The sequence below is a fragment of the Camellia sinensis genome, chromosome 13 (assembly GCF_055761805.1).
Source record: "Camellia sinensis isolate YWXY chromosome 13, ASM5576180v1, whole genome shotgun sequence".
In the NCBI taxonomy this organism is placed as follows: domain Eukaryota; kingdom Viridiplantae; phylum Streptophyta; class Magnoliopsida; order Ericales; family Theaceae; genus Camellia; species Camellia sinensis.
In genome coordinates this window covers 70,450,556-70,476,616 of record NC_138973.1, presented here as the reverse complement: position 1 = coordinate 70,476,616, position 26,061 = coordinate 70,450,556, and the positions used below count along the sequence as shown (strand labels likewise).

The 26,061-nt window shown below is 37.9% G+C and overlaps 1 protein-coding gene across 1 annotated transcript; it reads left to right on the top strand.

Annotated features, from left to right (window-relative positions):
• The first annotated feature begins 4,780 nt into the window (after positions 1–4,780).
• Positions 4,781–6,433, top strand: LOC114281535 (serine/threonine-protein kinase 52-like). Its single transcript, XM_082900610.1, has 4 exons — positions 4,781–4,784; positions 5,042–5,163; positions 5,548–5,603; positions 6,268–6,433. Exons 1-4 carry the CDS (start codon positions 4,781–4,783, stop codon positions 6,431–6,433), a joined length of 348 nt encoding a protein of 115 aa, XP_082756736.1.
• The last annotated feature ends 19,628 nt before the right edge of the window (positions 6,434–26,061 follow it).

The window sequence follows — 26,061 nt, the reverse complement described above, 5'->3', positions numbered from 1 at the left end:
CATCTTCATTTCACCTTCAATTCTGGTAAAATTAAATCTTAATTATTCAAAAAATCAATCTATAAAATCCTCACTTGCAATAGTGTGGTGGGTTTGATGAGCAATATTATTAATCAAAATATAAAAATTGATTCAAAAAATGAGAAGTTTTGGATTTTTAAGTATGCAATAATTCTGGAGAGCATTCCCACTTTATCTGAAAAATTATCAAAATCCAATTTGGCTGCCATCTAACTGGCTCAAAATATTTACAACAAATTTATTAATTAAAAATAAAATTTCTCATGGCACATGTAAAAAGAAATTAAAAACAATACATGTGTAATGCATATTTTATAGAAAATTTACTTATAAATCCCATTTTGAGAAATGGTGATTCATTTAGTCTTAAGAATTTTTTTTATACACCAATTAGTCCTATTGATTTTGGAAAAGTAGATTTAATATATTATTTAAAATTTGAATTTACGGTTATACCCTTATTTCTATTATATATATATATATATATATTGTGCTAAAAAGGTAAGGTATACAATATATGAGAATCAAATTTGAGATGAATTTTTATGTGAGAATCTTTTTATTATTTGGAAAATATTTCAAGAGGAGTACAAAAATGACTTAAAATGTGATATTCTTTAGACATACCAAAAGGATGTGGAATTTTTTAAACATTTCAAAAGGAGTACAAAAATTTCGTAGTAAGTTTTGAACAAATGTATAATTTCAAACTATAACACTCCAATGTAACACTCAAAAAAAAAATATTTAGTGTATTTTTCTCAAACATAACACTCTAATATAACACTTCAAAAAGACTCGTTAGTGTAACACTCTAATGTAACATACAAAAAAAATCTCTTAGTGTACTTTTCCAAACGCAACATTCCAATATAACACTTAAAAAAAATTTCTTAGTGTTACACTTAACATACAAAAAAAAAATTCTTAGTGTATTTTTTCCAAACGTAACACTACAATATAACACTCTAAAAAATTTTCTTAGTGTAACACTCTAATGTAACACACAAAAAAAAATTTCTTAGTGTATTTTTCCCAAATGTAACACTCCAAAAACAAATTCTTAGTTTAACACTTTAATATAACACACAAAAAAAATTCTTAGTGTACTTTTTTCAAATGTAACACTCTAAAAAAAAGATGTAAGGTTCTTCAAATCATTCCAAAATGAATATAAAAATTCCTTAGTAAGCTTTGGGCAAACGTATTATTTCAAACTGTCAGTGTTACGTTTGGAAAAAGTACACTAAGGAGTTTTTAGTGTTTTTGTGTGTTACATTGGAGCATGTTACATTGGAGTGTTATATTTGAGATTAAATTGATTGGAGTGTTACGTTGATTGGAATATGTTACATTGGAGTGTTACATATGGAAAAAATACCCTAAATTTTTTTTTTTTAGTATTATGTTGTTATGTTTGGAAAAAATACATCAAGAAGTTTTTTAGTGTGTTACATTGGATTATTATGTTTTTGTTTGTAATGTGGGATTGTTCCGAAATGAGAGAAAATCCAAAATTTTTATAGTGTAGATTGTTCAAATATATAATTTTACATTTAGAGAAACCTACTTTTATTTCTAAAAAATTAAAATCAAATATGTAAGTGACTATCATTTTGTGTAATTTCCACTTTAATAGGACATTTCGGTTCATAAGAAAAAAAAAAGAAAAGAGACTAAACAGTTCATAAGATCACATTTTGAGATTTATTGGTATTTCACCCTTATGCCACATTCAAAAATTCAAGTGAAAATGAACCACTAATATAGGGCAATCAATTATTGTAATCAACATGTAGAACAATCAATTATTATAATCAATTCATTCAAATTTACACAAACATGAAATCCTACCTCTTGTGCCGCAAATAAGGAAAAAAAAAAGGGGAAAGATGGGGAAGAGAGAATAGGAAAAAAGATGAGGAATGATAATAACAATGAATTATGAAGAGAGAGAGAGAGGAGCGAAATGGGAAATGAAACGGTACCAGACTGTTTAGGGTTTTTAATATGAAATAAAGAAAATAGAATATGTTATTGACTTTTGTTTTGTATAGAAATATATTTTTCATGCTTTGAATTTTACATATTTTATAGTAAAGTTGAGAGGGTAAATTGTTTTATTCTCCAACAGCAATTAATGCTATGTAGTGACAATCAATTGGAGCTTTCCAACACATAAATTAATTTTGGGCAAATTATGACATTACTTTATTCTTTATGTCATTTTAATTTTTGTACTTTTAATTAGGTTAATTTTGACTTTCAAATTATAGTTTGTCTTAATTTGATCAAATTGATTACAATTCTCAGTATTTTTTTTAATGAAAAATGCGCATATAAATGTCACATGCTATATTTTTAAAGATAAAATTATAAACTTACTTTACTCAGTTAGTTAACCTCAATTAATTTAGTGATATTGTTTCTTAAAAAACACTAACAATATTATTACTTAGACCAAATTGAAACAAAATCTAAAATTAATGGTCAAAATTGAGCTAATTGAAAGTGTAGTGACCAAAATGACACAAATAATAAAATACAGAGATCACTGGTATAATTTATCCATTAATCTTTGCAGTGATGATTAATTGGAATCACATTACAATAAAGTTGAAAATATAAGTACCAAATTGTTTTAATTAAAATAACACTTCACTTAAATGATAAGAATTAATAGTATAATTTACGCTTTGATTCATCTGTAATTTCATAGGTAAGGCTCTATTTATTAGAAAAATTATAAATTAGTGGTACTTTTTCAAAGTAATTATATAATTATGTAAAATTTATAATTTTAATTATTAAAATTTATGAAATTTACCACTTATTTAATTTTTTTTAAACCTACACTGAATTATTATTTTTCCTTATTTATTTGATTAGCCTAATCACTACAAGAAATATAGGTTTTGGCGGCGTTTTTTTAACGACACTTTTTAAAACGTCGCTTTTCGTAATATTTAGCGGCGTTTTAAAAACGTCGCATATTTCAGTAAATAAAACGGTGCCGTTTTGTAATAGAAGGCGTTGAGACACGCCTCCAAATGCGTTAGACCTCACGCGCCTCTTTTGAATCTGCAAATAATTGTTAAAGCCTATGTAAACCCTTATTTTGAATACTCACGGCTTCAAATCTTGCCTCTCTCACAACCCTCTTTCTTCATCTCACGATGTTGCTCCAGAGTGGTGTCTCTCTCTCTCTCTCTAGATCGATCTCTCGCTGTTAACCCTCTAAGAGATTCATCTTTCATCTTTGAGATTCAGAGATTTAGATCGGTCTCAGTGATTTCATCTCAAAGCGATTTCAATTTCGAAGCCCCACAGCGGTGTTTCTCTTTCTCTCTCCCTAGATCTCTCTCTATCAACCCTCAGAGTTTCATCTATGAGATTCAGAGATTCAGTCGGTCTCAGTGATTTCGTCTCAGAGCGATTTCGATTTCGAAGCGCCAGAGCAGTCTCTCTCTCTCTGTCAACCCTCTCAGAGATTCGTCTTTGAGATTCAAAGATTCAGATCAGTCTCAGTGATTTCATCTCAAAGCGATTTCGATTTTGAAGTTCTCTCTCTTGATTTCGAAGCTCCAGCGAGGTATCGATTTCTCTCTCTCAAGCTCTTCCTTCCCGTCTCTCTCGATTTGGTATTTATTTTCTTGGAAAATCTATTCAATTTCTTCTTTTGTTTGCTTTGTCATTCTACCTTAATATGTTGTGTTTTTGTTTTGAGAAAATGCCAAATGTGCTTGTGATTATGACATTTGTTGGATTTGAGATCATTTTTGGACTTAGTTGATTATTTAGTTTTCTCAGATGGTGATCACAATGGCGGACGTTCTACTCATTCTGCTCATCTTGTTGAGGAAAAGTTGTCTGGCTCTTTCTCTATGAAGTATGGATTATTTCCCTCTCCGTAGTTATTTTATAATTTGGTTTCTTAATTTCTTCGAGTTTTCCTTGTGTAAATTAAGTTGCTAAAAGTACCTTGGAATGGCAGATAAACAAGCTAGTGGATATTGCTCGATCTGTAGCCAATGTAAACACTAACGACTACAGTGCCTTGGAGTATTTGCTTGACCGTCTAGAAAACCTAAAAAAAAAAAGGTCCTTCTCTCTGCTTTTATTTTCAGATTTTGTGGTTTACCATCCTGTCATCCTGTAATAGTTTTGAGTGCAAAATATTTGTTAAGATTGCATTTTGTACCTCTTCATATCTTCTGCGTTGGTTTTATACTATTGAAACTAACAACGAGATTTTTTGGGATGTAATATGCAGTAATTTAGTTGCCAATAACTTCACAATAGAAAGTTCGAACAACAGGTGATTCTCTCGTTGCTGTATTTTTTTGATCTTGTTCAGTAGCCTTTGAACACTCAATGTTGCTAAAGGAAATTTCAGTCATTTTCCATTATATTGTTTAGTGTTTAACACCATAAGCTGGTTTGAGTTAAATTTGAACAATTTCATTTCCATCTGGTGCCAAAACTTACATAATTTTGTTATTTTGGCTGATGTTTCTTTTTTACATTTTTATAAATTTGGTTTTCAGAAGGACTGAATAGAATTGAAGGACTAAAAGTGGATGAAAATATTATACATAAATTTATAGGTTGTTTTCTTATGAAAATATTATGTCACACATTATTACTCCGATATTATTGATATGATGAAATTAGCATTTGCTATTTGACTTTTATCAGGCAGTAATTCATATCCCTCTGTTTTTTTAAAACCAAAACCATGTTGCTTCTATCTGAAATGATGGGTAATAAAAAGGTGAATGGGCGAATGGTTCACATGTTTCTTCAGTTAAAAATCATTTACTTGCTTCTGGTTCATTTTTTTGTACTCGCCTTCCATTGGATTCCAATCAATAACTAATCTGGTGGACGATTACTCTAGCTATCTGATGAAAGTTTTTCATCTTTCATTTTCCTATCTCTATCTATGATCTAAAGTTAATACAATATCTTTTCTGCACACTTCATTGACAGTAAGTTCCATTTTTCTTTTCATGCTCAGTTAAGCTTCTTGACTGGGGGGAAGAGAGCCACAGGACAGAGGCAGAAATAGCGTCACTCAGAGCAGCTTTTACGCAAGAAGTTGCTGTGTGGCACAAGCTCGATCACCCTAATGTAACAAAGGTACCATTTTTATCTAAACTTCTTTATCTTATTTTTATATTGTTCATTCTTCTTTGGAGCTGTAGCAGACTCAAGAGAGTATAGACTAAACCAAAATATTATTGAATTCATATTTCAATAACATTTTCACTAAATTTTGTTAATCGTCGTCGGAGTAAGAAACATTATATCCAATATGACTTGGTGAATCGTCGTAACATTGAAAATTTGAAACTTGGCAAAAAATGTAAAGTGAAAGGAAGAATGATGTATGCCATGGCTCGTTTCCACTTTGTCAAGAACTCAAGTTTTAAGAATACAAGTTATTATAAGGCTTGATGGTGGGTTTTATTTTTTATTTTTTATAAAGTTCGTGGTTAGTGATGTTGGTGTTGATTGATCTAGGTTTTATCACTTAGCGGGTATAGTCTAATAATTTTTCTTGAAGGTTGTAATTTAAGGTAGAATCATAGTTTTGGGTTTTACCATCCAACTATGAATGAAACTACCAGAAGGTGATGCATGAGGGTTATTGGAACTTATCTGCTATTCCATGTGGGATATTCATGAAAGATCTATATTCATGAACTTATCTCTACTTCATGTTGAGAATTGAAACAATAGTTGTTTGGTACTCCCACTGTCCCACTTTGTGTCTGTCTTAATGATTTTTGGAAGTCTTGTTGTTTATGTGTCTTGGTTTGGAAAGAAAAAAAAATGATTTTAACATTACCTTATATTATCTCTTCTTTACATTTATGTTTAAACACATGCACAATCCCAAAAGATTTATTCAAATGAGCAAGGATATTTTTTTTTTTTTTGTAAATTTATGGTTCAAAGATTCTGTCTTTAAAATTTTGTGCATTGTCAAGTAGCACACAAAATGGGACGGAGGGAGCAGTGATGTAGGAAGTCACTGCTGCAGCATGTGTTTCCTAGACTATAAACAATTGGTATTTAGTTCTCAAGGTCAAACCTTAACTCCATCTGTATCTTATTTTGTATTTCAAATTGTTGAAACCAAATTCATTTTTCACAAGTTTTGTGGAGTTTGGCATTCCTAAGATGATTTGCAACTTGTGCTTTACTGAAGGTACTCTTTTTCCTCTCAATGTTTTACAGGTTGAGCAATCTTCATTCCAAGAAGATTGTCCACAGAGATGTGAAGACAGAGAATATGCTTTTGGACAAGACTCGTACAGTTAAAATAGCTGACTTTGGTGTTGCTCGTGTTGAGGCTTCAAATCCTAACATCGTGTCAATGAAAAGTATTGACATCAGCTGTTGACATCAGCTGTTGACCTTGTGTTGCTCGTGTTGACATCAGCTGTTGTCCGCCAGGTACAGAAAAATGTTTGAAATGTGCATTTGCATATGTTGACCTTGTTTTTGCTTCTACAAAGATATGAAACATTGAACTTTACTGATTCTTTCATTTTTTCTCTCTACTTTTTTTGCCTATTCATTTGAATGTTTAGGAAAAAGAAGTCTTGTCTTGTCTTTTTTGGGGGGTTGGCGTTTTGATATTTATGTGGATTTTGTTCTTTAGGGTTTTCAATCTCTGTGAGAAGATAAGCATCATAATTTTGAATAAAGAGGTACCCTCTCTCTCTCTCTCTCTCTCCCTCTCTCTTGTCCATGATCATCAGTGTTTTGTATGTATTTTGTTTGTGCATGTGAAATTTGTGTGTATATGTCAAGGATTGGATACATTTTTTTCTGCTGTATGTTTGATTTAGTGAACATTCAATATTTGAAGACGTCAATATTATTCATCAAAAATGAGTTCTTTATTTATGTGGTATTTTGTTTTATTTGTCGTTCTGGCTTTATAGTTTGTAAGTTAGTTTATTCAAGGGTTTTAACATTGGCTAATCAACTTGCTTTGGTGTAATGATTCTGAATGAATTACTATAACTGAGTGAGTTTATCTTTAGTTTGTTCTTTGGAAGCTTCTTTAGTTTTAGTGTGACGCTTGTGGGAAAAGCTCATTCATTGTTTGCTTGACTTATCAATTTGCTTGAGTATACATGAGTAGTTGCTATACATGAAGACATTGTTGTAATGCTTGATTATTTATCAGGTTCAACTGTTATTAATAGAATTGGTCTATGATATCTAATGAGAAAAACAGAAGAAACTGTTCTAGGATATTGATTAATGTGGTAGATGTTCATTTTACATGTAGATGTTCAATTTGAATTTTGTTACACTAACTTTGATTTATTATTTATTTATTTGGGTTTAAACAATGAAAAGGGATGTGATGCATCAATCCTACTAGATGGGAGCAACAGCGAGAAAACTGCATTTCCTAATCTAAGTGTAAGGGGCTTTCACATTATTGATGCAGCAAAAGCTGCTGTTGAGGCAGTGTGTCCTGGAGTAGTTTCATGTGCTGATATCATTGTTATGGCTGCCAGAGATGTAGTGTCTTTGGTGAGTAATGTGTCCCCTCTCTCTCTCTCTCTCTCTCTCTGCTATTAATCAACATATAATGATGTGATAACTTACAATGGTGGTTTATATTGGGTTGGGTACATGTAGGCTGGAGGAAATAGATACGCGGTGCAAACAGGGTGAAGAGACGGTCTTGTATCTCTAGCTCAAAATGTGGATCTCCCAGCTCCTTTTATATCCGTGTCTGATTCCATCAATGTATTTGCCAATAAAGGACTTGATGTCATCGACATGGTTTATCTTCTTGGTAATTTACCTTCGCCGCCTTTATTTCTCATCTAGTAATGCTAAACAGTAAAATTTCACAGCAAAATGCTTCGAATAAGTCTAAGAGTTTCCTAAAGGTAACTTAATTATGCTATAATAATTTAGAAAAATCTGGGTATGTAATCTAAGCATCAATTTACTTTAAAATCTTATTGGATTCAAATCAGTGGCGACTCCAGGTTTTTATAAGGATGGGGTTCACTCCAAAAACTTAAGTTCCCCAATTTTTATGAGAAAAAAAAATTAAACTAATTAAAATTTAAACTTCTTCAACTTCAAGTAAAATAAACTTTTAATAAAATACTAGTGTCTTAACAAATCAAAAAAATATGTAAACTTCTACAATTGCATTCAATGAGGTGCCATTTTTTGAAATTTTTGCATGATAAATTCATTGTCAATAGTGTCAAACACATCATTTTCTATATATATTATCAAGCAATCATTCAACCACTGATTTGTTGGGGTCAATTGATTATTAAGTAAAAAATTTACCATTAAAAAAAAAAAATCAAAAGCTTTTGGCAAGCTGATGGGGAGATGGCTCCCCATCAGTTGCTTGGTAGAGTCGGCCATGATTCAAATTGTTTGATTATTCTTTGAGTATTTATTTTCTATTGTGACTATACAAAATGCTTTAATTACAGAACTTGCACTTGCTTGTCCTGTCCTTATACTGAAAATTGGGTAAGCATTGAATCTTGTTGCGCATCCTACTACAGTATTCTTCCATATTTTTTTTCTTCATGAATTGCTAGTGGCATTCAAGTTTTTGAGACATTTATTTATGTACAACGAGTGATGGGCATGCTTACTCTTCTATACCAATGCTGTAGATTTTCCATTTGTACCCAATGTTTATTCATGCAGAGGCATAAGGGCTTTGTTTGCTCAGAAACTATTGTTGGGTGATTTTAATCTATAGAGGAATTTGAAACCTTGTAAACCATTCTCCAACCAAATTTTAATGTCTCATCAAATTCTACATGTTCAAGCATCTCTTGGAAGAAAAAAAGAAGGAAAAATTAGTTGGGAAAGTAGAAGGGTTATGTGGATTCACATTAAGATTTTCTCAAGTATATTCCTTGTTTTGTTGGTCCAAACCATCTGCCTGTACTTGTGGTTGAAGTGATATTGGTGTGTTTAATGCTTGTAATTTTATCATCTCAGTGTTGATTCCTCTTTTTTTTTTTTTCCCCATAAAAATGGAGTCAAAAACAAAAGGAACCCACCTCCTCACAAAAGGGAAGTAGAATTTGGAGAAAACAAAGAAAAATTGAACATTTGGAGTTTCAAATTTATTTTAGTGCTTTTAGATGGCTACATGATTTTGTTAGACTGATATTGGACATGTTTCAATTGATGCCGGAACCTGTATCATAGCTAGATAGGGGCACTTTAAATTTTACATATATATGTGTGTGTGTGTGTGTTTATGTATTTCATAGGTAACATAGACTTAATAAGGCTAATTCTTTTATGTGTATTTCATAGGTAACAGAGACCACATGGTGGGTTGGGTTAAGTCACAGTTCCGCAGCCTTCTTGTTAAGGTTAGTGTCTTGATCTCATTTTAGATTATTAACTTTTTGTTGATAACTACTGTGATTGTTTAGGCAACTACATTTGTATTCTCTGTACTTACTGGTTGTGTGGTAAATTTGTCCTTGTTAACACCTATTTTGGTGAATGCTTGGTAGGTGACAGCACAAGATGTGTCGACCATGCTGAGATGTGAACAAAGGACCATCATCTTCCTTATAGAACCCGGGAATTTTTGTTTCTTAGTAGATGCTTTCATAGTACTTGTATGTATAATTTGTTTGAATTGCATCTTTTGTGCCGATTTGTTTTGTAATAACTTTCAACTTACCACTAGGTACTAAGTTAACTTTATTTCATCTTGGAATTGAAATATTTTTGCGTATTGAGAAGCATGAATTGATATAGTATTATGTTTACCTAAATTTAGTCAATATATTGTATATTTTTCATCTTTATAAAAGGGATTTTTTTTGGGTTAAATCTCACAGAATTAGCACAATTTATTATTTTTTTTTAAAAAAATAAATAAAGTTATAACGGCGTTTTTAAACGCCACTGTAGAATACTAACGGTTATATTTTTAAAATAAAAATGATCTATCACGGCGTTTTTAAAACGTCGCTAAAAGTGGAGTGACGTCATTGTATCATTATGCAGCACATTTAGCGGCGTTTTTTAAAACGTCGCCTATACTGATGTAGCGACGCTTTTAAAGCGTCATAAAGTTACAGCGACGGCCGCATCTTCGGCGTTTGGTATTAAACGTCACAAAAACAATTAGCGGCGTTTTTGATAGCTATAGCGGCGTTTTTTAAACGCCACTAAAAGCTTAATTTCCAGCAGTGAATGTAGCACCAAAATGTCGTTTATATTAACCTATAATTTCATAGGCAGGGCACTGGCCTAAGCCTCATCCTAAAGCAAAGGGTATAAATTTAAGCCTCACTTGAGAATTGATTTTTGTATTTTAATTTTTACTGTGGGTGTTTTGGCTTTTTTATAAAATAAAAAAATTAGGAGAAATTACTTGCAGGTGGTAGTTACAGAAAATTATTACATATTTGTGGAAAATTTTATAATTTTAATTATTAATATTGATAAAGTTTATCATTAATTTAAAATTTTATCAACAAATTATGTGTTTGAAAATAAATTTGAAATTGTATTGAAAATCATAAATTACTTAGGGATATTTAGTCTGACGTCCCTTTCTAATTTTTGGTATCAAAAGAGATTCACAATATTTATTTATTTTAACTTAAGGTCCCTCACCCATTTTTGTACCACTGACCCACTCAACTCTCTATCTCTTTGCCTCGTTGACTCTTTCTTTTCCTCTTCATGAATCAATTTCTCACTCTACTAATCCTCATCGCAACATCCTCCTCATCCAATTCCACCTTTATCGATCTATTCCCGACTCCAAGTTTCTAGACGAATCCCCAATTTCTCTCTGGTTTTTTCTCTTTCTCTCTCTCTCTCTACATATATAGTTTAATTCTTTGTTGTGTTGAGCTTGGTGTTGTATTCAAGACCGCCAAGTGTGACGACCCCACTGTATATAATAATTAACATTTAATTAATTAAGGAGATTTGAATTTTAATTCCCTATTTTTCTAATTTAATTTGGGATTTATAAAAAGTGTGGAGACTTATTCGTATGTGATTCTATTGAGAATTTATTTTAGAATTAGAAATTGAAAGTCTAAATAGCTCAAGAGATTATAATTAGTAAATTGAATTATTTTAATTCGAGTATCAGACCATATGAGAATTTAATTAACTATTTGATTCAGATTTGTAAAATTGAGATTTGATTAATTGGGTCTGAATTAAAGTTAATTAAGTTATAAGGATTGGGAATTAAGATTATTATGAATTAAATTTATTTATGAGGTATTCAATTGAGTACGTAATTTATTGACGAAGATTTTGAGCTTGATCTAAAATTGGAGGTTTTAATGATGTGAGAAACCAAAATTGAGGATGAAAATAGGTTTAATTTGATATTTGGAGTCTTTCGGGAGTTTGATTAAAAATCTGAATTAGATTGATAAGTTTAAATATAATTAATTGAGCCTTAATTGAAGTAGGGGTGAGCAGCGGATATACCAATTCGTCCAAACCGACCGAACCAAATCAATCCGCCGCATTTTGGACGGATGCGTGATGACGAGCGAACGATTGCGAATTGATTTTTCCAAATCTGCCTAGTTTTAGACGGACGGTGGATTTAAAGTTCCTTTGGCCGCAACCGAACAGCCAAACCTCAACCACCCCTAGTAATTTGTAAAACTTTGTGTTTTCAATTTGTTTAGATATTCTATTTGTGCTTTCAATTGAAAAAGAGTTTAAATATTCTGTTGAAAAAGAGTTTAAATATTTTGCTGAAAAAGAGTTTTCAACTTGAATATATTTTTTGAATTGAAAAAAATAAATGTATTATTTATCTATATTTTTTGGTTTTAAATCTAACTCTAAAAATAATAAATAAAAAAGATGATATATGCTAGCTGGTTTTGTTTTAAAAAATAGATATAGATGTAACAATACAAACGCATACAATCTCTACTGCTGTTGTGTTCATAATTTTGATGGTTTGAATTGTTTTTATATTTTAAGAATCACAGATTGTAATACTTTATGTGGATAAGGTATGCTGTGATTATAATATACGGATGAACGTGCAATGATTGTAATATTCTAAAATTTCAAACTTTTTTTTTCTTTGGATGAGGTATGTAGTGATTGTAATACTTTTTTTAAGTCATTGACAGTAATATATATATATTTGAGGAAGTGCACAAGTTGAATTATGTTGAAAATTTATAAAATTTTAAACTGTCAAACTGATTCGCATCCATCCGTCAATCCGCTTAATTGACATTTGTAATGCCCCAAAAATAAATACACAAATCCATCTCATAAACAAAAATATAATTGAATTAACATGCTTTCATTCATCAAAGTTTAATATATGTGAGAGACAAATACAAGAAAGAATAAAAGCTACGTAGATCATCATTCGCCCTAATGGCTTACATCTTTCTAAGTTATTGCTTGGTAACAACAAAAGTGAGCCTAGCTCAACACAATTTAAAGCCCTTGGCTGTACAAAAATGGATACAACAAAAATAGAAGCTCTTGCTCCAAACCCCTCCAAACTACTGCCTTGGTGGAGGCATGTCACCAACACTTGAAAATGGTTTTTCTGAAACAGGGTGAGCCAAAGCCCAGTAGAAACAATCTATCATAATATATGAGTCTTAATGAAGGCATAAGTACAATGTGCATATACAATGCCTGTGACAAATCATTCATATCCCGCAAGATCATGAAGTACCAAATTTTATATCTCAATACATTATTCTTCAATTCATTTTAAGTCAATTCTTTTCATCTCAATTCATGAACCAATTTCATTATTTTCTAGACAACCCAATTGAGACTATAACTCAATGGTTCTCCAATCAACACAATAATTGCACAAACACTTCAATTTGCCATTTTATGAAAATTTCGTCTGCGGGAATCGGCACCCATATATACGCGCAGTTTTGGCATTTTCACCTTGGACACACAGGCCAACTTAATTCAATAGAGTCCATCCCATTTATCCTCTCAAACATGGAGTACATCCCCTTTTTCTTCCCAAACATTATACATATGGAATGTATTGAAAACACAGTCATATTCAATGACGACCAACAAGAGATTAGTTTCAATTTACCTAATCCTCATGTAGTTTCTATAATAATCATAGTTATCCTCTGCTGATAGCCTAATACAGACATTTCTAAAAAAATATTCAATCTCAAGACAGATAATTTATTTAAAATTTCATAGGTGAGTGATAATACTATTCTCCTCTACCATTTATGTCATCATCTATTCAATTTCACATTTTTAATCCCAATTCCATTTATTCATACAAAATAAATATTTGAAACATTTTAGGGCAAACTCCCTTTTTCCCAAATCTCGAATCAAATGCCAAAATCAACTATTTTGTCAAAATATAACCTCATATTTGACCCTATAACCGTTTATCACTCATTCATTTAGAAACCCCTCTTTTGGTTTAAAAACCAAACCCTAGGTTTGTTTCCACCATTTATACATAGCAACTCATAACTCAGTTAAAGTCATATGAAAGTGTAGAAAATCCCTACCTCGAGTTGGAAGACCAAAGGAAGAGATGAAGAAACTTCGAAAATGCCGAAAGCAACTTCTATTCGGATGAAAACGTAGCTTTTGGAATGCCCAAGCTTCTTCTCAAAGACACTAGGGTAAAAAACTCAATGGATCTAGGTTAAAATGTAGAGAGAAGGTAGGTTTTAGAGAGAGAGAGGGAGTCTCAACTTTAGGGTTTAAGAAGAAAAGATCTGAAAAAGTGATGTAAAAAGTCACTTTCATGAACTAATATATGCACAGTCCACTCGAGCGCAAGAGTTGACGCTTGAGCTTCGGACACAATAAGTTGTTCCGCTCGAGTGCAAGAAGTGATGCTCAAGCACAGAATACACACTTCCAGTAGTTTTGCAGAGAACAGACTATCGCTCGAGTGCAAGGAAGGCTGCTCGAGCGTAGAAAATGCCGCTCGAGCATAGAAATCACTCTTCTAGAAGTTTTGCAAGCCTGCAAAAGTGCTGAGAGTTTACAAATCCTGTTCGAGCGCAGGAAGTGCCGCTCGAGTGGGGGACCAAAAACCTGGGCAACAAAAGTTTGGAAACTAAGCAACCAACCAGTCCCGAACACAACCACAACAACCCAAAGCCAAACCCAAGGGACAATGAGGGAAGTAAGAGATGAACAACAACATTAAATCTTGAAACACGAGTCCGGAATGTAACAAAAGGTCGGGTCAAAATTGGAATCGCTATAATCTCCCCCCTTAAGGAATTTTGTCCCCGAAATTACAAATCAAGTTCAAAAGCATTTTTAAACTATTCACAAACCTGATAATCTACCAAGTTCAACATCATAATTTATCCTTTGGTCATTCATCCTCACTAATTTAATACACTAGTTCCGACACTGAAGTCTAGTTCATATATTCCCAAATCATCTACAATGTTTATGATAAAACCATGTTCCCAAAATTTACACAACATATACAATGTTTCTAAAAGTAATACAACATGTACAATATTCCATATTCTCAAAACATATACAATGCTTATCTTGAGTCTCTGTTTCTAAAACATCCACAACATATACAATGTTTTCGTAATTTTTTTTTTTAAACATTTACAATGCTTTTACATTTTATTAACATAATCAAAATCTCAACGTGTGTTCAAACATCAACAAATAAGTCCGAATATTTCTCTTGAACTTCCAATTCACGCTCCCAAGTTGCTTCCTCAGTCCCGTGATGTTTCCACAATACCTTAACCAAGGGGATTGTCTTGCCTCGCAAGACTTGGTCCCGGGTATCCAAGATTCTCACCGGTCTCTCCTCATATGAGGCATCCCTCATCTACCTCTAAGTCGATCCAATCTAGCACATGTGATGGATCCAGCTCATACTTCTGAAGCATGCTAATATGAAACATATCATGAACCCCGAAAAACTGTAGCGGTAACGCCAAATGGTAAGCAACCTCTCCAATCCGTTCAAGGATCTCAAATGGCCCAACGAACCGAGGGGACAACTTCCCACTCTTACCAAATCTCATCAAATCCCGTCTAGGTGATATCTTCAAAAAGACATGATCTCCCACCTCAAAAGACAAATGTCTCCTCCTACGACCGGCATAACTTTTCGGGCGACTCTGAGCTGTAACCAACCTCTTACGGATAAGTGCCACTTTTTCCGTCATTTCCTGAACCAACTTTGGACCCAACAAAGGCGAATCACCCACCTCGGCCCAACACACCAGAGACCTACACAGTCGGCCAAACAAGGCTTCAAATGGTGCCATACCGATACTCGACTGGAAGCTGTTGTTATAGGAAAACTCCACTAAGGGCAAGTGCCTCTCCCACAAACCTTTGAAGTTAAGGACACAACTTCGAAGCATATCCTCAAGGATCTGAATAGTATACTTGGACTTCCTGTCAGTTTGAAAGTGATACGCGGTACTAAAAGTCAATCTAGTGCCCAAGGCACTCTGCAAGCTCCGCCATAATCAAGCTGTGAAACGTGGATCTCTATCCGAAATAATCATCACTAGGACCCCGTGCGATCTCACTATGTCCCGAATGTATAGGTTGACAAGATAATCTACCGAGTCACTCACGTGCATAAGAATAAAGTGAGCCGACTTGGTGAACTGGTCAACTACCACTCAAATGGCATCACTACCCCGTTGAGTCCTCAGAAGGCCCACAACAAAATCCATTGTGAGATGTTCCCATTTCTACTCCGTGATAGGCAAGGGTTGCTGGCCTCTGATACTCGGCCTTCACTTGTTGACAAGTAAGACACTTAGACACAAACACAGCCACATCCATCTTCATACCTCTCCACCAAAACTGGCGATTAAGGTCGTGATACATCTTTGTGCCTCTCAGATGCACCGCAAGGCGTGAATGGTGAAACTTTCAAAGTATTTCCTCTTGGTAAGACTCCAGCACAAACAAATAATCACAATATCTCATACTCTGGTTGAGATACACATTCAATCCCCTCTCTACCTTTCCATTAGAGATCTTCTCATAGAAAGATTCCACTTCAAGGTCACTCCTCTGTGCTTCTAACACTCGGCTCACAAGTGTAGGTTGCACAACTACCGAAAACATGGCTGCAGATTCAACAGACTCGCTAAGATGCAAGTCAAATTCTCCGAAAGCACTCAATATCTCCCATTCTCGGATGGCAATATGAGCTACACTATTAACTGATTTCTTACTCAAGGCATAGGCCATAACATTGGCCTTCCACGGATGATAATGTAACTCCAAATCATAGTCCTCTATGAACTCCATCCACCTCCTCTGCCTCAGATTCAAGTCTTTCTGTGTAAACAGGTATTTCAGACTCTTATGATTAGAAAACACCTCGAACTTCTCATCGTACAGGTAATGCCTCCAAATCTTCAAAGCAAAGATCATCGCTGCTAACTCTAGGTCATGAGTAGAGTAGTTCCTCTCGTGTGTTTTCAAATGTCGCGAGCCATAGGCTACTACCTTCCCCTTTTGCATCAAAATAGAACCCAAACCTTCCCGTGAGGCATCACAATACACCGAGTAGCCCAAACCCCTCTCTAGAATAATCAATACTGGAGCGATGGTAAGTCTAACCTTAAGCTCCTAAAAAGACTTCTTACAAGTCTCATCCCATACAAACTTAACTCCCCTCCTCGTCAATCTAGTCAACGGTAAGGCTATCTTAGAGAAATCCTTCACGAATTGACGGTAACACCCGGCCAACCCAAAGAAACTACGAATCTCAAGAGCATTCTTAGGTTGTTCCCAATCCTGCACTGCCTTTATCTTGGATGAATCTATAGTCGCCCCTTTTCCAGATACCATATGGTCTATGAACTTAACTTCTCTTAGCCAGAATTCACATTTCCCAAACTTAGCATACAGTTTGTGTGTTCTAAGCAACTCAAGTACTACTCGCAAATGTTTCTTGTGCTCTTCCTCAGAGGGTGAATAAATCAAAATTTCGTCCACAAAAAAGACCACAAAATGGTCTAAGAACTCACAAAAGATTCGATTCATCAAATCCATAAACACAGTTGGTGCATTGGTTAGCCCAAAGGGCATCACTAGAAACTCATAATGGCCATACCGCGTACGGAATGTCATTTTCGGGGTATCCTCCTCCCTTACCCTCAACTAGTGATAACCCCGATCTTAGGTCTATCTTAGAAAAGCAACAAGACCCCTTGCAACTAGTCAAACAAATCATCTATACGAGGCATTGGGTACTTGTTCTTAACAGTTACCCAGTTCAACTTCTGGTAATCGATACAAAGTCGCAATGCTCCATCTTTCATTTTAGCAAAGAGAGCTAGTGCTCCCCATGGTGAAGTATGAGGGTGAATGAAACCCTTATCTAACAATTCTTGGAGTTAGATCTTCAACTCACTCAATTCAACAGGTGCAAATCTATATGGTGCCATAGAGATTGGTGCCGTGCCAAGCACTAAATCAATAGAGAACTAGATCTCTCGGTGGGGTGGTAAACTAGTAAGATCCTTAGGAAAAACATTGGGGTATTCACAAACCACCCTTGGTAGCTCAACTCGAACTTCATCACACTCACCACTCAAGAAGCTTGCCTGAAGGTAACTAAGTTCACTCCACCCACGCAGATCATATACCGGTGCTAAGACTCTATCCATTCGGTCCCCCAAGAAATAAAAACATTCCTCGCTCAGGGTACATACAGTAACCCTCTGGCGGTAGCAATCTATAATAGCCCGATAGGATGACAACCAATCCATGCCCAAAATAACATCAAAACTAGACATATCCATCAACACAAAAGCAAAAGAAAGTTGACGACCGCCAACCTCTATATCACAACCCCGACACCCCTGCTTGAAAATAACCTCACCATCAATAGGTGACTCTACACAAATAGGAGATGCTAACTGTGCCAACTCCCACCCCAAAATTGATGCAAATGTAGACGAGATAAATGAATGCGATGCACCCGTATCAATCAACACATTAGCAACTAAATTGCAAAACAAGAAGGTACCTCTCACTATCGAAGGTGCTGGTACTAGATCCAGCGCAGTAACAACATACACACACTCGTAGGTCTCTGCTCAACCTGCTCACGCTTTAGAGCATAAGCCTGATATACTGACTGAGCCGAAAAGGCTCCCCGATTGGTCCTCGAAGCCTGAGCTAACTATGCCGGCTGGTGGCTCTGTGTATGTCTCGAACCAAACACACCGGGTGTGCCACCCAAATGTGGACAAAATCTCTTCAAATGCCCTACATGTCCACACTAATAACAAGTGAGCGGCTACCCTCTTCCCTGACTCTGGCCCTGTGAACGAGCTGAAAACGATGCAGACTATTGCCTTCCTCCTCTCTGCGGGCAAACTGAGGACTTGTGGCCTAACTGACCACACTTGTAACAAGTAAAATCTCCCTGACCACCTCTTCCAGAACCTGAACTCGGCACCAGAAAGGTAGACCTTGACTGTGCTCACTAGGACTGCTATGAAGTAGGACCCCTCTGCCTCTTGCTGTGTCCCTACACATCCTGACTCCTCTTGGAGCCCCTCATCCTCTCCTCCTCCATCTGCATAATGGGTCACAAGGCGCCCATAATCTCTAATCATGGATCCGACCACTTTGAACATGGGTCGGTCATCAATCTCTTCTCAAACTCCAAGCAATGGCGCTTCTCGGTCGCTACAAGCTTAGGTGCAAACCTAGACAAGCTAGTCAAGGCGGCCTCAAACTCGGCCACTGGTGTGTTCAACTGTACTAACTTAGAGAACTGGTCTCTCAACTTCTCCTTAATTGTAGGAGGCAAAAACTTGCCTTGGAAGGTGTTGACGAATCCCTCCCAATTCACCCTAATGCGCCCACGTGCATACTTCCACCACTGACCTACATCCCGCTTCAATTGGAAAGACACCAAGGTCACCCTCAGCTGGTCGTCCTCGATGCCAAGCATCTCGAATGCCTTTACTATCTGCCCTAGCCACTCATCCACCTTTGTTAGCTCTTTGGGATCACTCAAAAACTCATCCAGCTTCGACCGAAAGAACTCTCTCTTTAAGAAAGATGGCCCTGTTTCATCGACCTGGGCCTAGACTTGATTATCAGCACTGAGAATGTCCATGGATTCTCTCAATGCTCTGGCTATTTCGCGGGCTAAGGTGCCCATACCCTGTTGACCAACTGGTTTGGCCATATTGGCCTGACTAGTCCCTTTTTCTTGTGCCGAAATTTCATTCGGTAATGGCACTTCATGCCTCCTAGGCCTACCACACCTACCACTACCGCGTCCACGTCCTGACATCCTAATAAAGGCAACAAAGAGATTAGCACATTTACAAATGTGCCGAAGCCAACTCAGTCTCGTCTTAATGTGGTGGGCAACATTAACTCACTCCATGTAAACACGTAAACACATATGAATTTCGTTCCCGGATAATGACCGTCCTGCGGCATTGCTAGAGTTCCAATTAGAAACAGCAGTGATCAAGTGCTCTTCTAATGGGACGTTGCCAGAGTTCCAACTCGAAACAGCAGTGATCAAGTGCTTTTCTAATGGGACTTCTAGAAACCCGTAGACTTAATCAATATCCTAGAAACTAAATCCCATACCCATATAACCACATAAGCATGTTATCATGTAAGCATGCTATCATGTAAGCACGCATTGTTGATACCAAGGTCTCTATCAAGCGAGACGAACCCATTGTGGTAATAACCACTTCCCACGTACCCAAAGTATTCAAACCCGGTACGCTCTGATACCAAGTTGTAATGCCCCAAAAAATAAATACACAAATTCATCTCATAAGCGGAAATATAATTGAATTAAAATGCTTTCATTTATCAGAGTTTAATATACGTGAGAGACAGATACAAGAAAGAATGAAAGCTACGTAGATCATCATTTGCCCTAATGCCTTACATCTTTTCAAGTCGTTGCGTGGTAACAACAAAAGTGAGCCTAGCTCAACATAATTTAAACCTTGGCTATATAAAAACAGATATAACAAAAATAGAAGCTCTTGCTCCAAATCCCTCCAAGCTACTGCCTTGGCGGAGGCATGTCATCAAACACCTGAAAATGGTTTTTTCCAAATAGGGTGAGCCAAAGCCAGCAGAAACAATCTATCACAATATATGAGTCTTAAAGAAGGAATAAGTACAATGTGCATATACAATGCCTGCGACAAATCATTCATATCCTGCAAGATCATGAAGCACCAAATTTTATATCTCAATGCATTATTCTTCAATTCATTTCAAGTCAATTCTTTTCATCTCAATTCATGAGCCAATTTCATTATTTTCCAAATAACCCAACTGAGATTACAACTCAATGGTTTTCCAATCAACACAACAATTGCACAAATACTTCAATTTGCCATTTTATGAAATATTGGTTTGCGGGAATTAGCACCCACATATACACGCAGTTTCGGGACTTTTAGTCTGGACACACAGGCCAATTTAATTCAATAGAGTCCATCCCCTTTCTCCTCCCAAACATGGAGTACATCCCTTTTCTCCTCCCAAATATCATACATATACAATGTATTTAAAAGACAATCATATTTGTGGGAGCCGAATACTGGCAAAATCAAAAGGCGCGTACCTACTGATATTAATCGGCTGTATCCTACGAGAATGGGAAGCCGAATACAATATATGTGACGAATAAGTGTAGATCCTTAGAGCCGAATAAGAGAAAGGACAATGATTAAAAAGTAGGCCCTGGCCCTGAGGATCAAAAGGAACATGTTTAAATACAGGAACAATGGATTGAGAAAGGTATGTAAGAATCACTTCACTTAACTTAGTAAAGAAGCTATCCTGAGTGTCTGAACTGACTTGTCCGTCGGAGTGCTAATTCTGGCACCCCCGACCGGAGTGTTTGTATCTTTTCAGGTGAGTAGCTGAGGATCACTAGCGTCTCCCAGGATCTGAAGAGTATTTCCAAACCACTTCCCCACAATTGGCGCCGTCTGTGGGAATACTCAAATACATCCATGGCAGGCGTGACTGAAGATCCTCCGATAGCCACTGACGAGACCGCACAGGGAGATGACCTCACTCCAGCAAATATGCTCGGAAAGGAAACCATCGCTGCAAGACGCGCCTTGAACTTCGACTCACCAACGACTTCAGCGCAAGAGACAATGCGAGCGATCATGGAACAAGCAAAGCAGAATGAACAAAGGCTGGAGAACATGATCGCTGAAAATGAACGTCTCCGTCAAGATTTGGCCCTAGAAGTAGCAAAATCCAAAGAAGCCGTATGCCAAGATCCCGAACGACCTCCGAGGGCAGGTGGACAACGACCTTGAGCCCGACCAAAGGAGACCGATAGCGACTCCAACTCATCACCCACGAAGCTCAACAAGAAGGGACGATCCGAAACTTCCAGTTCCTCCGAAAAGAGTCTATATACAAGGAACAAACGCAAAAGAAGCAATTCAGACGAAGAAGACCAGCACAATTCTTTTGTCCGACAGATCGCAAGGGCGGCCCTGCCCAAGAAGTTCAAAGCTCCGTCATTCACTCTTTAAGACAGAAAATCAGACCCCACTGATCATATCCGTCACTACAAGCAGGCCATGACATTGCATGCAGACAACGAAGCCCTCATGTGCCGAATATTCCCCAGCAGCCTGGGGCCATTAGCTGTCAGGTGGTATTATAAGCTGGAGCCAGCTTCGATCAAAAGCTTCTATCAATTAAAAAAATCCTTCAGGGCCAAGTTCATCACCAACGAGGTACAGCCGAAATAGGCCGACTCTCTCTAGGCTATGCAGATCCAGTCAGGAGAAACGCTTAGAGCGTATTCGGCGTGCTATTGGGAGTGCTTCAACCTCGTCGACGACACTTGCAACGACTCCATGGCCATCACCGCCTTCAAAATGGGACTACATCCCGACAGTGCTCTTCATAGTTCCTTGACCAGAAGACCCCCCAAAACAGTCTGGGCGTTGATGAAGAAAGTTAAAGAGTATTGCAAAGTGAAAGATGATGCCTTGAGAATAAAAGCCGGACAAATGTCCAACAAAATGGCCCCCCTTGAAATTGCTCAACCAATTAGTTCCATGCCACCTCCGAGCCCTGAGCTACGGCAACGTGCTAAACAAGACAAAAGGCGGGACTCTCACCGATCAAGCGATCAATGCTCCCACAAGACGAATGAACAACTGCAAGTCGACTGCAGGCGCTCAAGGCGTGCCGACAAGAAGTACACAGAGTTGTCAGAACCAATCACTGCAATAATGACCAAAGTCCAACACCTCCCATTCTTCAAATGGCCGTCAAAGATGGTAGGGCCACCCGACATGCGAAAAAGGGATAGGCGGTGCGAGTATCACAAAGATCACGGTCATGAAACCGAGAGCTGTTACGCATTAAAGGATCACCTGGAAGAACTGGTGCAAGACGGCCGACTGCAACAGTACGTGAGAAAGGGAAAGCCAATCCAAGCATTAGCCTTGAGGCAGGACTCACCTCCACTTGGCGTGATCCATATAATCTACTTCCTGCCTGTGTCCCCAACCGTGCACACAATTCAATCGCATCCAATCCCCCAAAAGCAACGTATTCCGACCGAATGGCCCAGAGCAGCTTCGACAATTACTTTCAATGACTCCGATCTTAGCGGCACAACAGCCTCCCACATCGATCCGTTGGTCATCAAATTATGCGTAAATCGGTTCACCATTGAACGCATTCTCATAGACCCAGGGAGTACTTCAGAGGTTATGTATTATAAAACTTTCATCAAACTTGGCCTCAACGAGTCAGATTTGTCTCCAGCACCTCACCCATTGTTCGACTTTAATACGAATCCCGAGTACCCATTAGGGAAGATCATACTACCTGTTCAAGCGGGCTCCAAAATGGTCGAAGTAGAATTCCTGGTCGTAAAGCTCCCTTCACCGTATAATGTCATCATGGAGCAGACCTGGCTACATATTATGAAGGCCGTTCCAAGTACTTATCATCAGCTTGTACGCTTCCCGACAGCCCATGGCATTGAAGAAATCCGTGGCTCCCCGCAATCGGCACAAGCAAAGATTCTATTAGAACCCTATCACTGACCCGACCTGTGGGCTTTGATACTTGTATAAATATCACTTCTGCAATGCAAACCATTTTTCTTCGTCGATCAATTCATTTCTCGAAGCCCTCCCTTTGGTGCATGACACCTTAGGGCCGATTAAGTCTCCGGATTCGTAGCGCCCTTCGTGGATATCACGATTGTCCAAACTAAGTCTCTGGATTCGGAGCCCCTTTTGGTGCACGACACCTTAGGGCCGATTAAGTCTCTGGATTTGGAGTGCCCTTCGTGGATATCACGATTGGCCAAACTAAGTCTCTAGATTCGGAGCCCCCTTTGGTGCATGACACCTTAGGATCGATTAAAGTCTCCGGATTCGAAGCCCCCTTTGGTGCATGACACCTTAGGCCCGATTAAGTCTTCGGATTCGGAGCGCCCTTCGTGGATATCACGATTGGCCAAACTAAGTCTCCGGATTCGGAGCCCCCTTCTGGTGTATGACACCTTAGGGCTGACTAAGTCTCTAGATTCGGAGCGCCCTTCATGGATATCACGATTGGCTAAACTAAGTCTCCGGATTCGGAGCCCCCTTTGGTGCATGACACCTTAGGGCCGATTAAAGTCTCCGGATTCGGAACCCCCTTTGGTGCATGACACCTCAGGGCCGATTAAGTCTCCGGATTCGGAGCCCCCTTTGGTGCATGACACCTCAAGGCCAATTAAGTCTTCGGATTCGGAGCCCCCTTTGGTGCATGACACCCTAGGGCCGGTTAAGTCTCCGGATTCAGAGCGCCCTTCGTGGATATCACGATTGGCCAAACTAAGTCTCCGGATTCAGAGCCCCCTTCTGGTGCATGGCACCTTAGGGCCGACTAAGACTCCAAATTCGGAGCGCCCTTCGTGGATATCACGATTGGCCAAACTAAGTCTCTAGAGTCGGAGCCCCCCTTTGGTGCATGACACCTTAGGGCCGATTAAAGTCTCCGGATTCGGAGCCCCCTTTGGTGCATGACACTTTAGGGCCGATTAAAGTCTCTGGATTCGGAGCCCCCTTTGGTGCATGACACCTTAGGGCCGATTAAGTCTTCGGATTCAGAGCCCTCTTTTGGTGCATTACACCTTAGGGCCGATTAATGTCTCCGCATCAAAACGCCGGTTACAGAGCCCCATCGGCGCAAGATGTCTTTGGGCTGATTAAGACTTTGAATTCGCAGCACCTCTGATGTGTAACACCCTAGGGCAGATCATACCTCCGAATTCGAAGCACCCTTCGGCACGAACAAAACGAAACAAAACATGCCAACATTCGAAATAAGGTGTTTAGCAAAGCATATAAAAATATATATATATATATATATATCCAGAGTAAGACGCAAATGTTTGAAATAAAACTTTTTATTTGATCAAACAGTTGTTACATAAACGCAATCCGCGTTCGAACATTACAATATCCATCTTTAACTTCTAAGGAGAAAAGGGGAATTAATCACGTTGATACAGCGGAGGCCCTGAATCAATGCACGTCGTTTGGAAGGCCTCTGCGGCTCAAAATGCCTTGATCCAACCGTGCTTGAATTAGCTTATCTCTAGACCTCCCTCTGACACCATCGACAATGTCAAGGCCAAGATCCGAGACAAGGAAGGTTAAGGGCAACGGTCGTTGTGTCTCCTTTCGGGGCGATCTGCGTCGACGACTTGGAGGCTGACGCGCCTCCCATTTCTTTTTTAAACAACCTACCTCCCACACTAGAGAATTCTCCGCTGCGATCCATTGCGGCATCAAGCTGGACCAAAGTTCGAGTTTGGCTGATTAAAGAAACTCTGTTTTACATCCACAATATTATATAACCCCACGCAACAAATGGCGTTATATTAATGAGGTCACTGGCACAAAGAGTCCATTCCATTTATTTTTAAATGTTGGCAGTGATCCCGAGGCAATTTCATTAACGCCAAAACCCCAAAAGACGAACGTCGGTTGACATTCACCACGGCCTAGGTATCCGAACGGCTTTTTGGAACACATGCACTGACTGGGACATGGGCAGCGTTATCAATCCAACCGGCCAAGCATTTAGACCCCGCGCCGACTGGAATTTGCCACAGCCACTCCACGTACTGGCTTTTGGCCTCTTGAAATTGTAGTGGCCACATTCAAGAATAAACGGCCATTACGATTGGGCCTACCCCACCTATAAGCTGGCGTATCACTATGCGATCAATGTTTGTACATTTATTCAAACATCCATGTAATAAAACGAAACACGTATATGCCGAATACGAACTACGACGAAACATTTATAATAGAACGTTTTTAATCAACCCAACAATAAATTACATAGTTTTTATTGCGTTTCAACCTTAGAATGCGTATTCTTATACGACGTCACCCTCATCCTCATTTTTCTCGACTTCAAAAGCGGAAAACGGAAAATGTTTATGTGGTAGAGTGGCGATGCCGAATCAATGCCCGACGCTCGAAGAGCTTCCGCGGCTTGAGATACCTTGATCCAACCATGCCTAAATCCACGATTCTCACATCGGCAAACCTCTTCGGCAAGCTTCTTCTTGGTCTTTTCGATTCCAACTTTTCGCCCTTCATAAAAACCTTTTTCATAGGCCCTCCCCTTCGCGGACTCCATTGCAAACATACTTGTCGTCTCACGATTAGCGAGCGCGGTACTGATGAGCCGACTGGTAACCCTTTCCTCCATGATTGGGTTTCCCTACCCGGCGGGTTGTGCCTGAGCCACCCTGGTCTTCCTTAACTCACGCTCAGCCGCCTCCGTGCGAGCCTCCAAACTTCGAATACATTCTTTCTTCTTGAGACTTGAGTACCCCAGCCGACTCATGAATCGACTTCAAAATTCTTAAGGTCGTCTCATCTGGCGCCCAAATGATCATGAACCGCTTGGGGCAAGGGCAGATTCATTAATCTATTCGGCTCAAGTACCCCA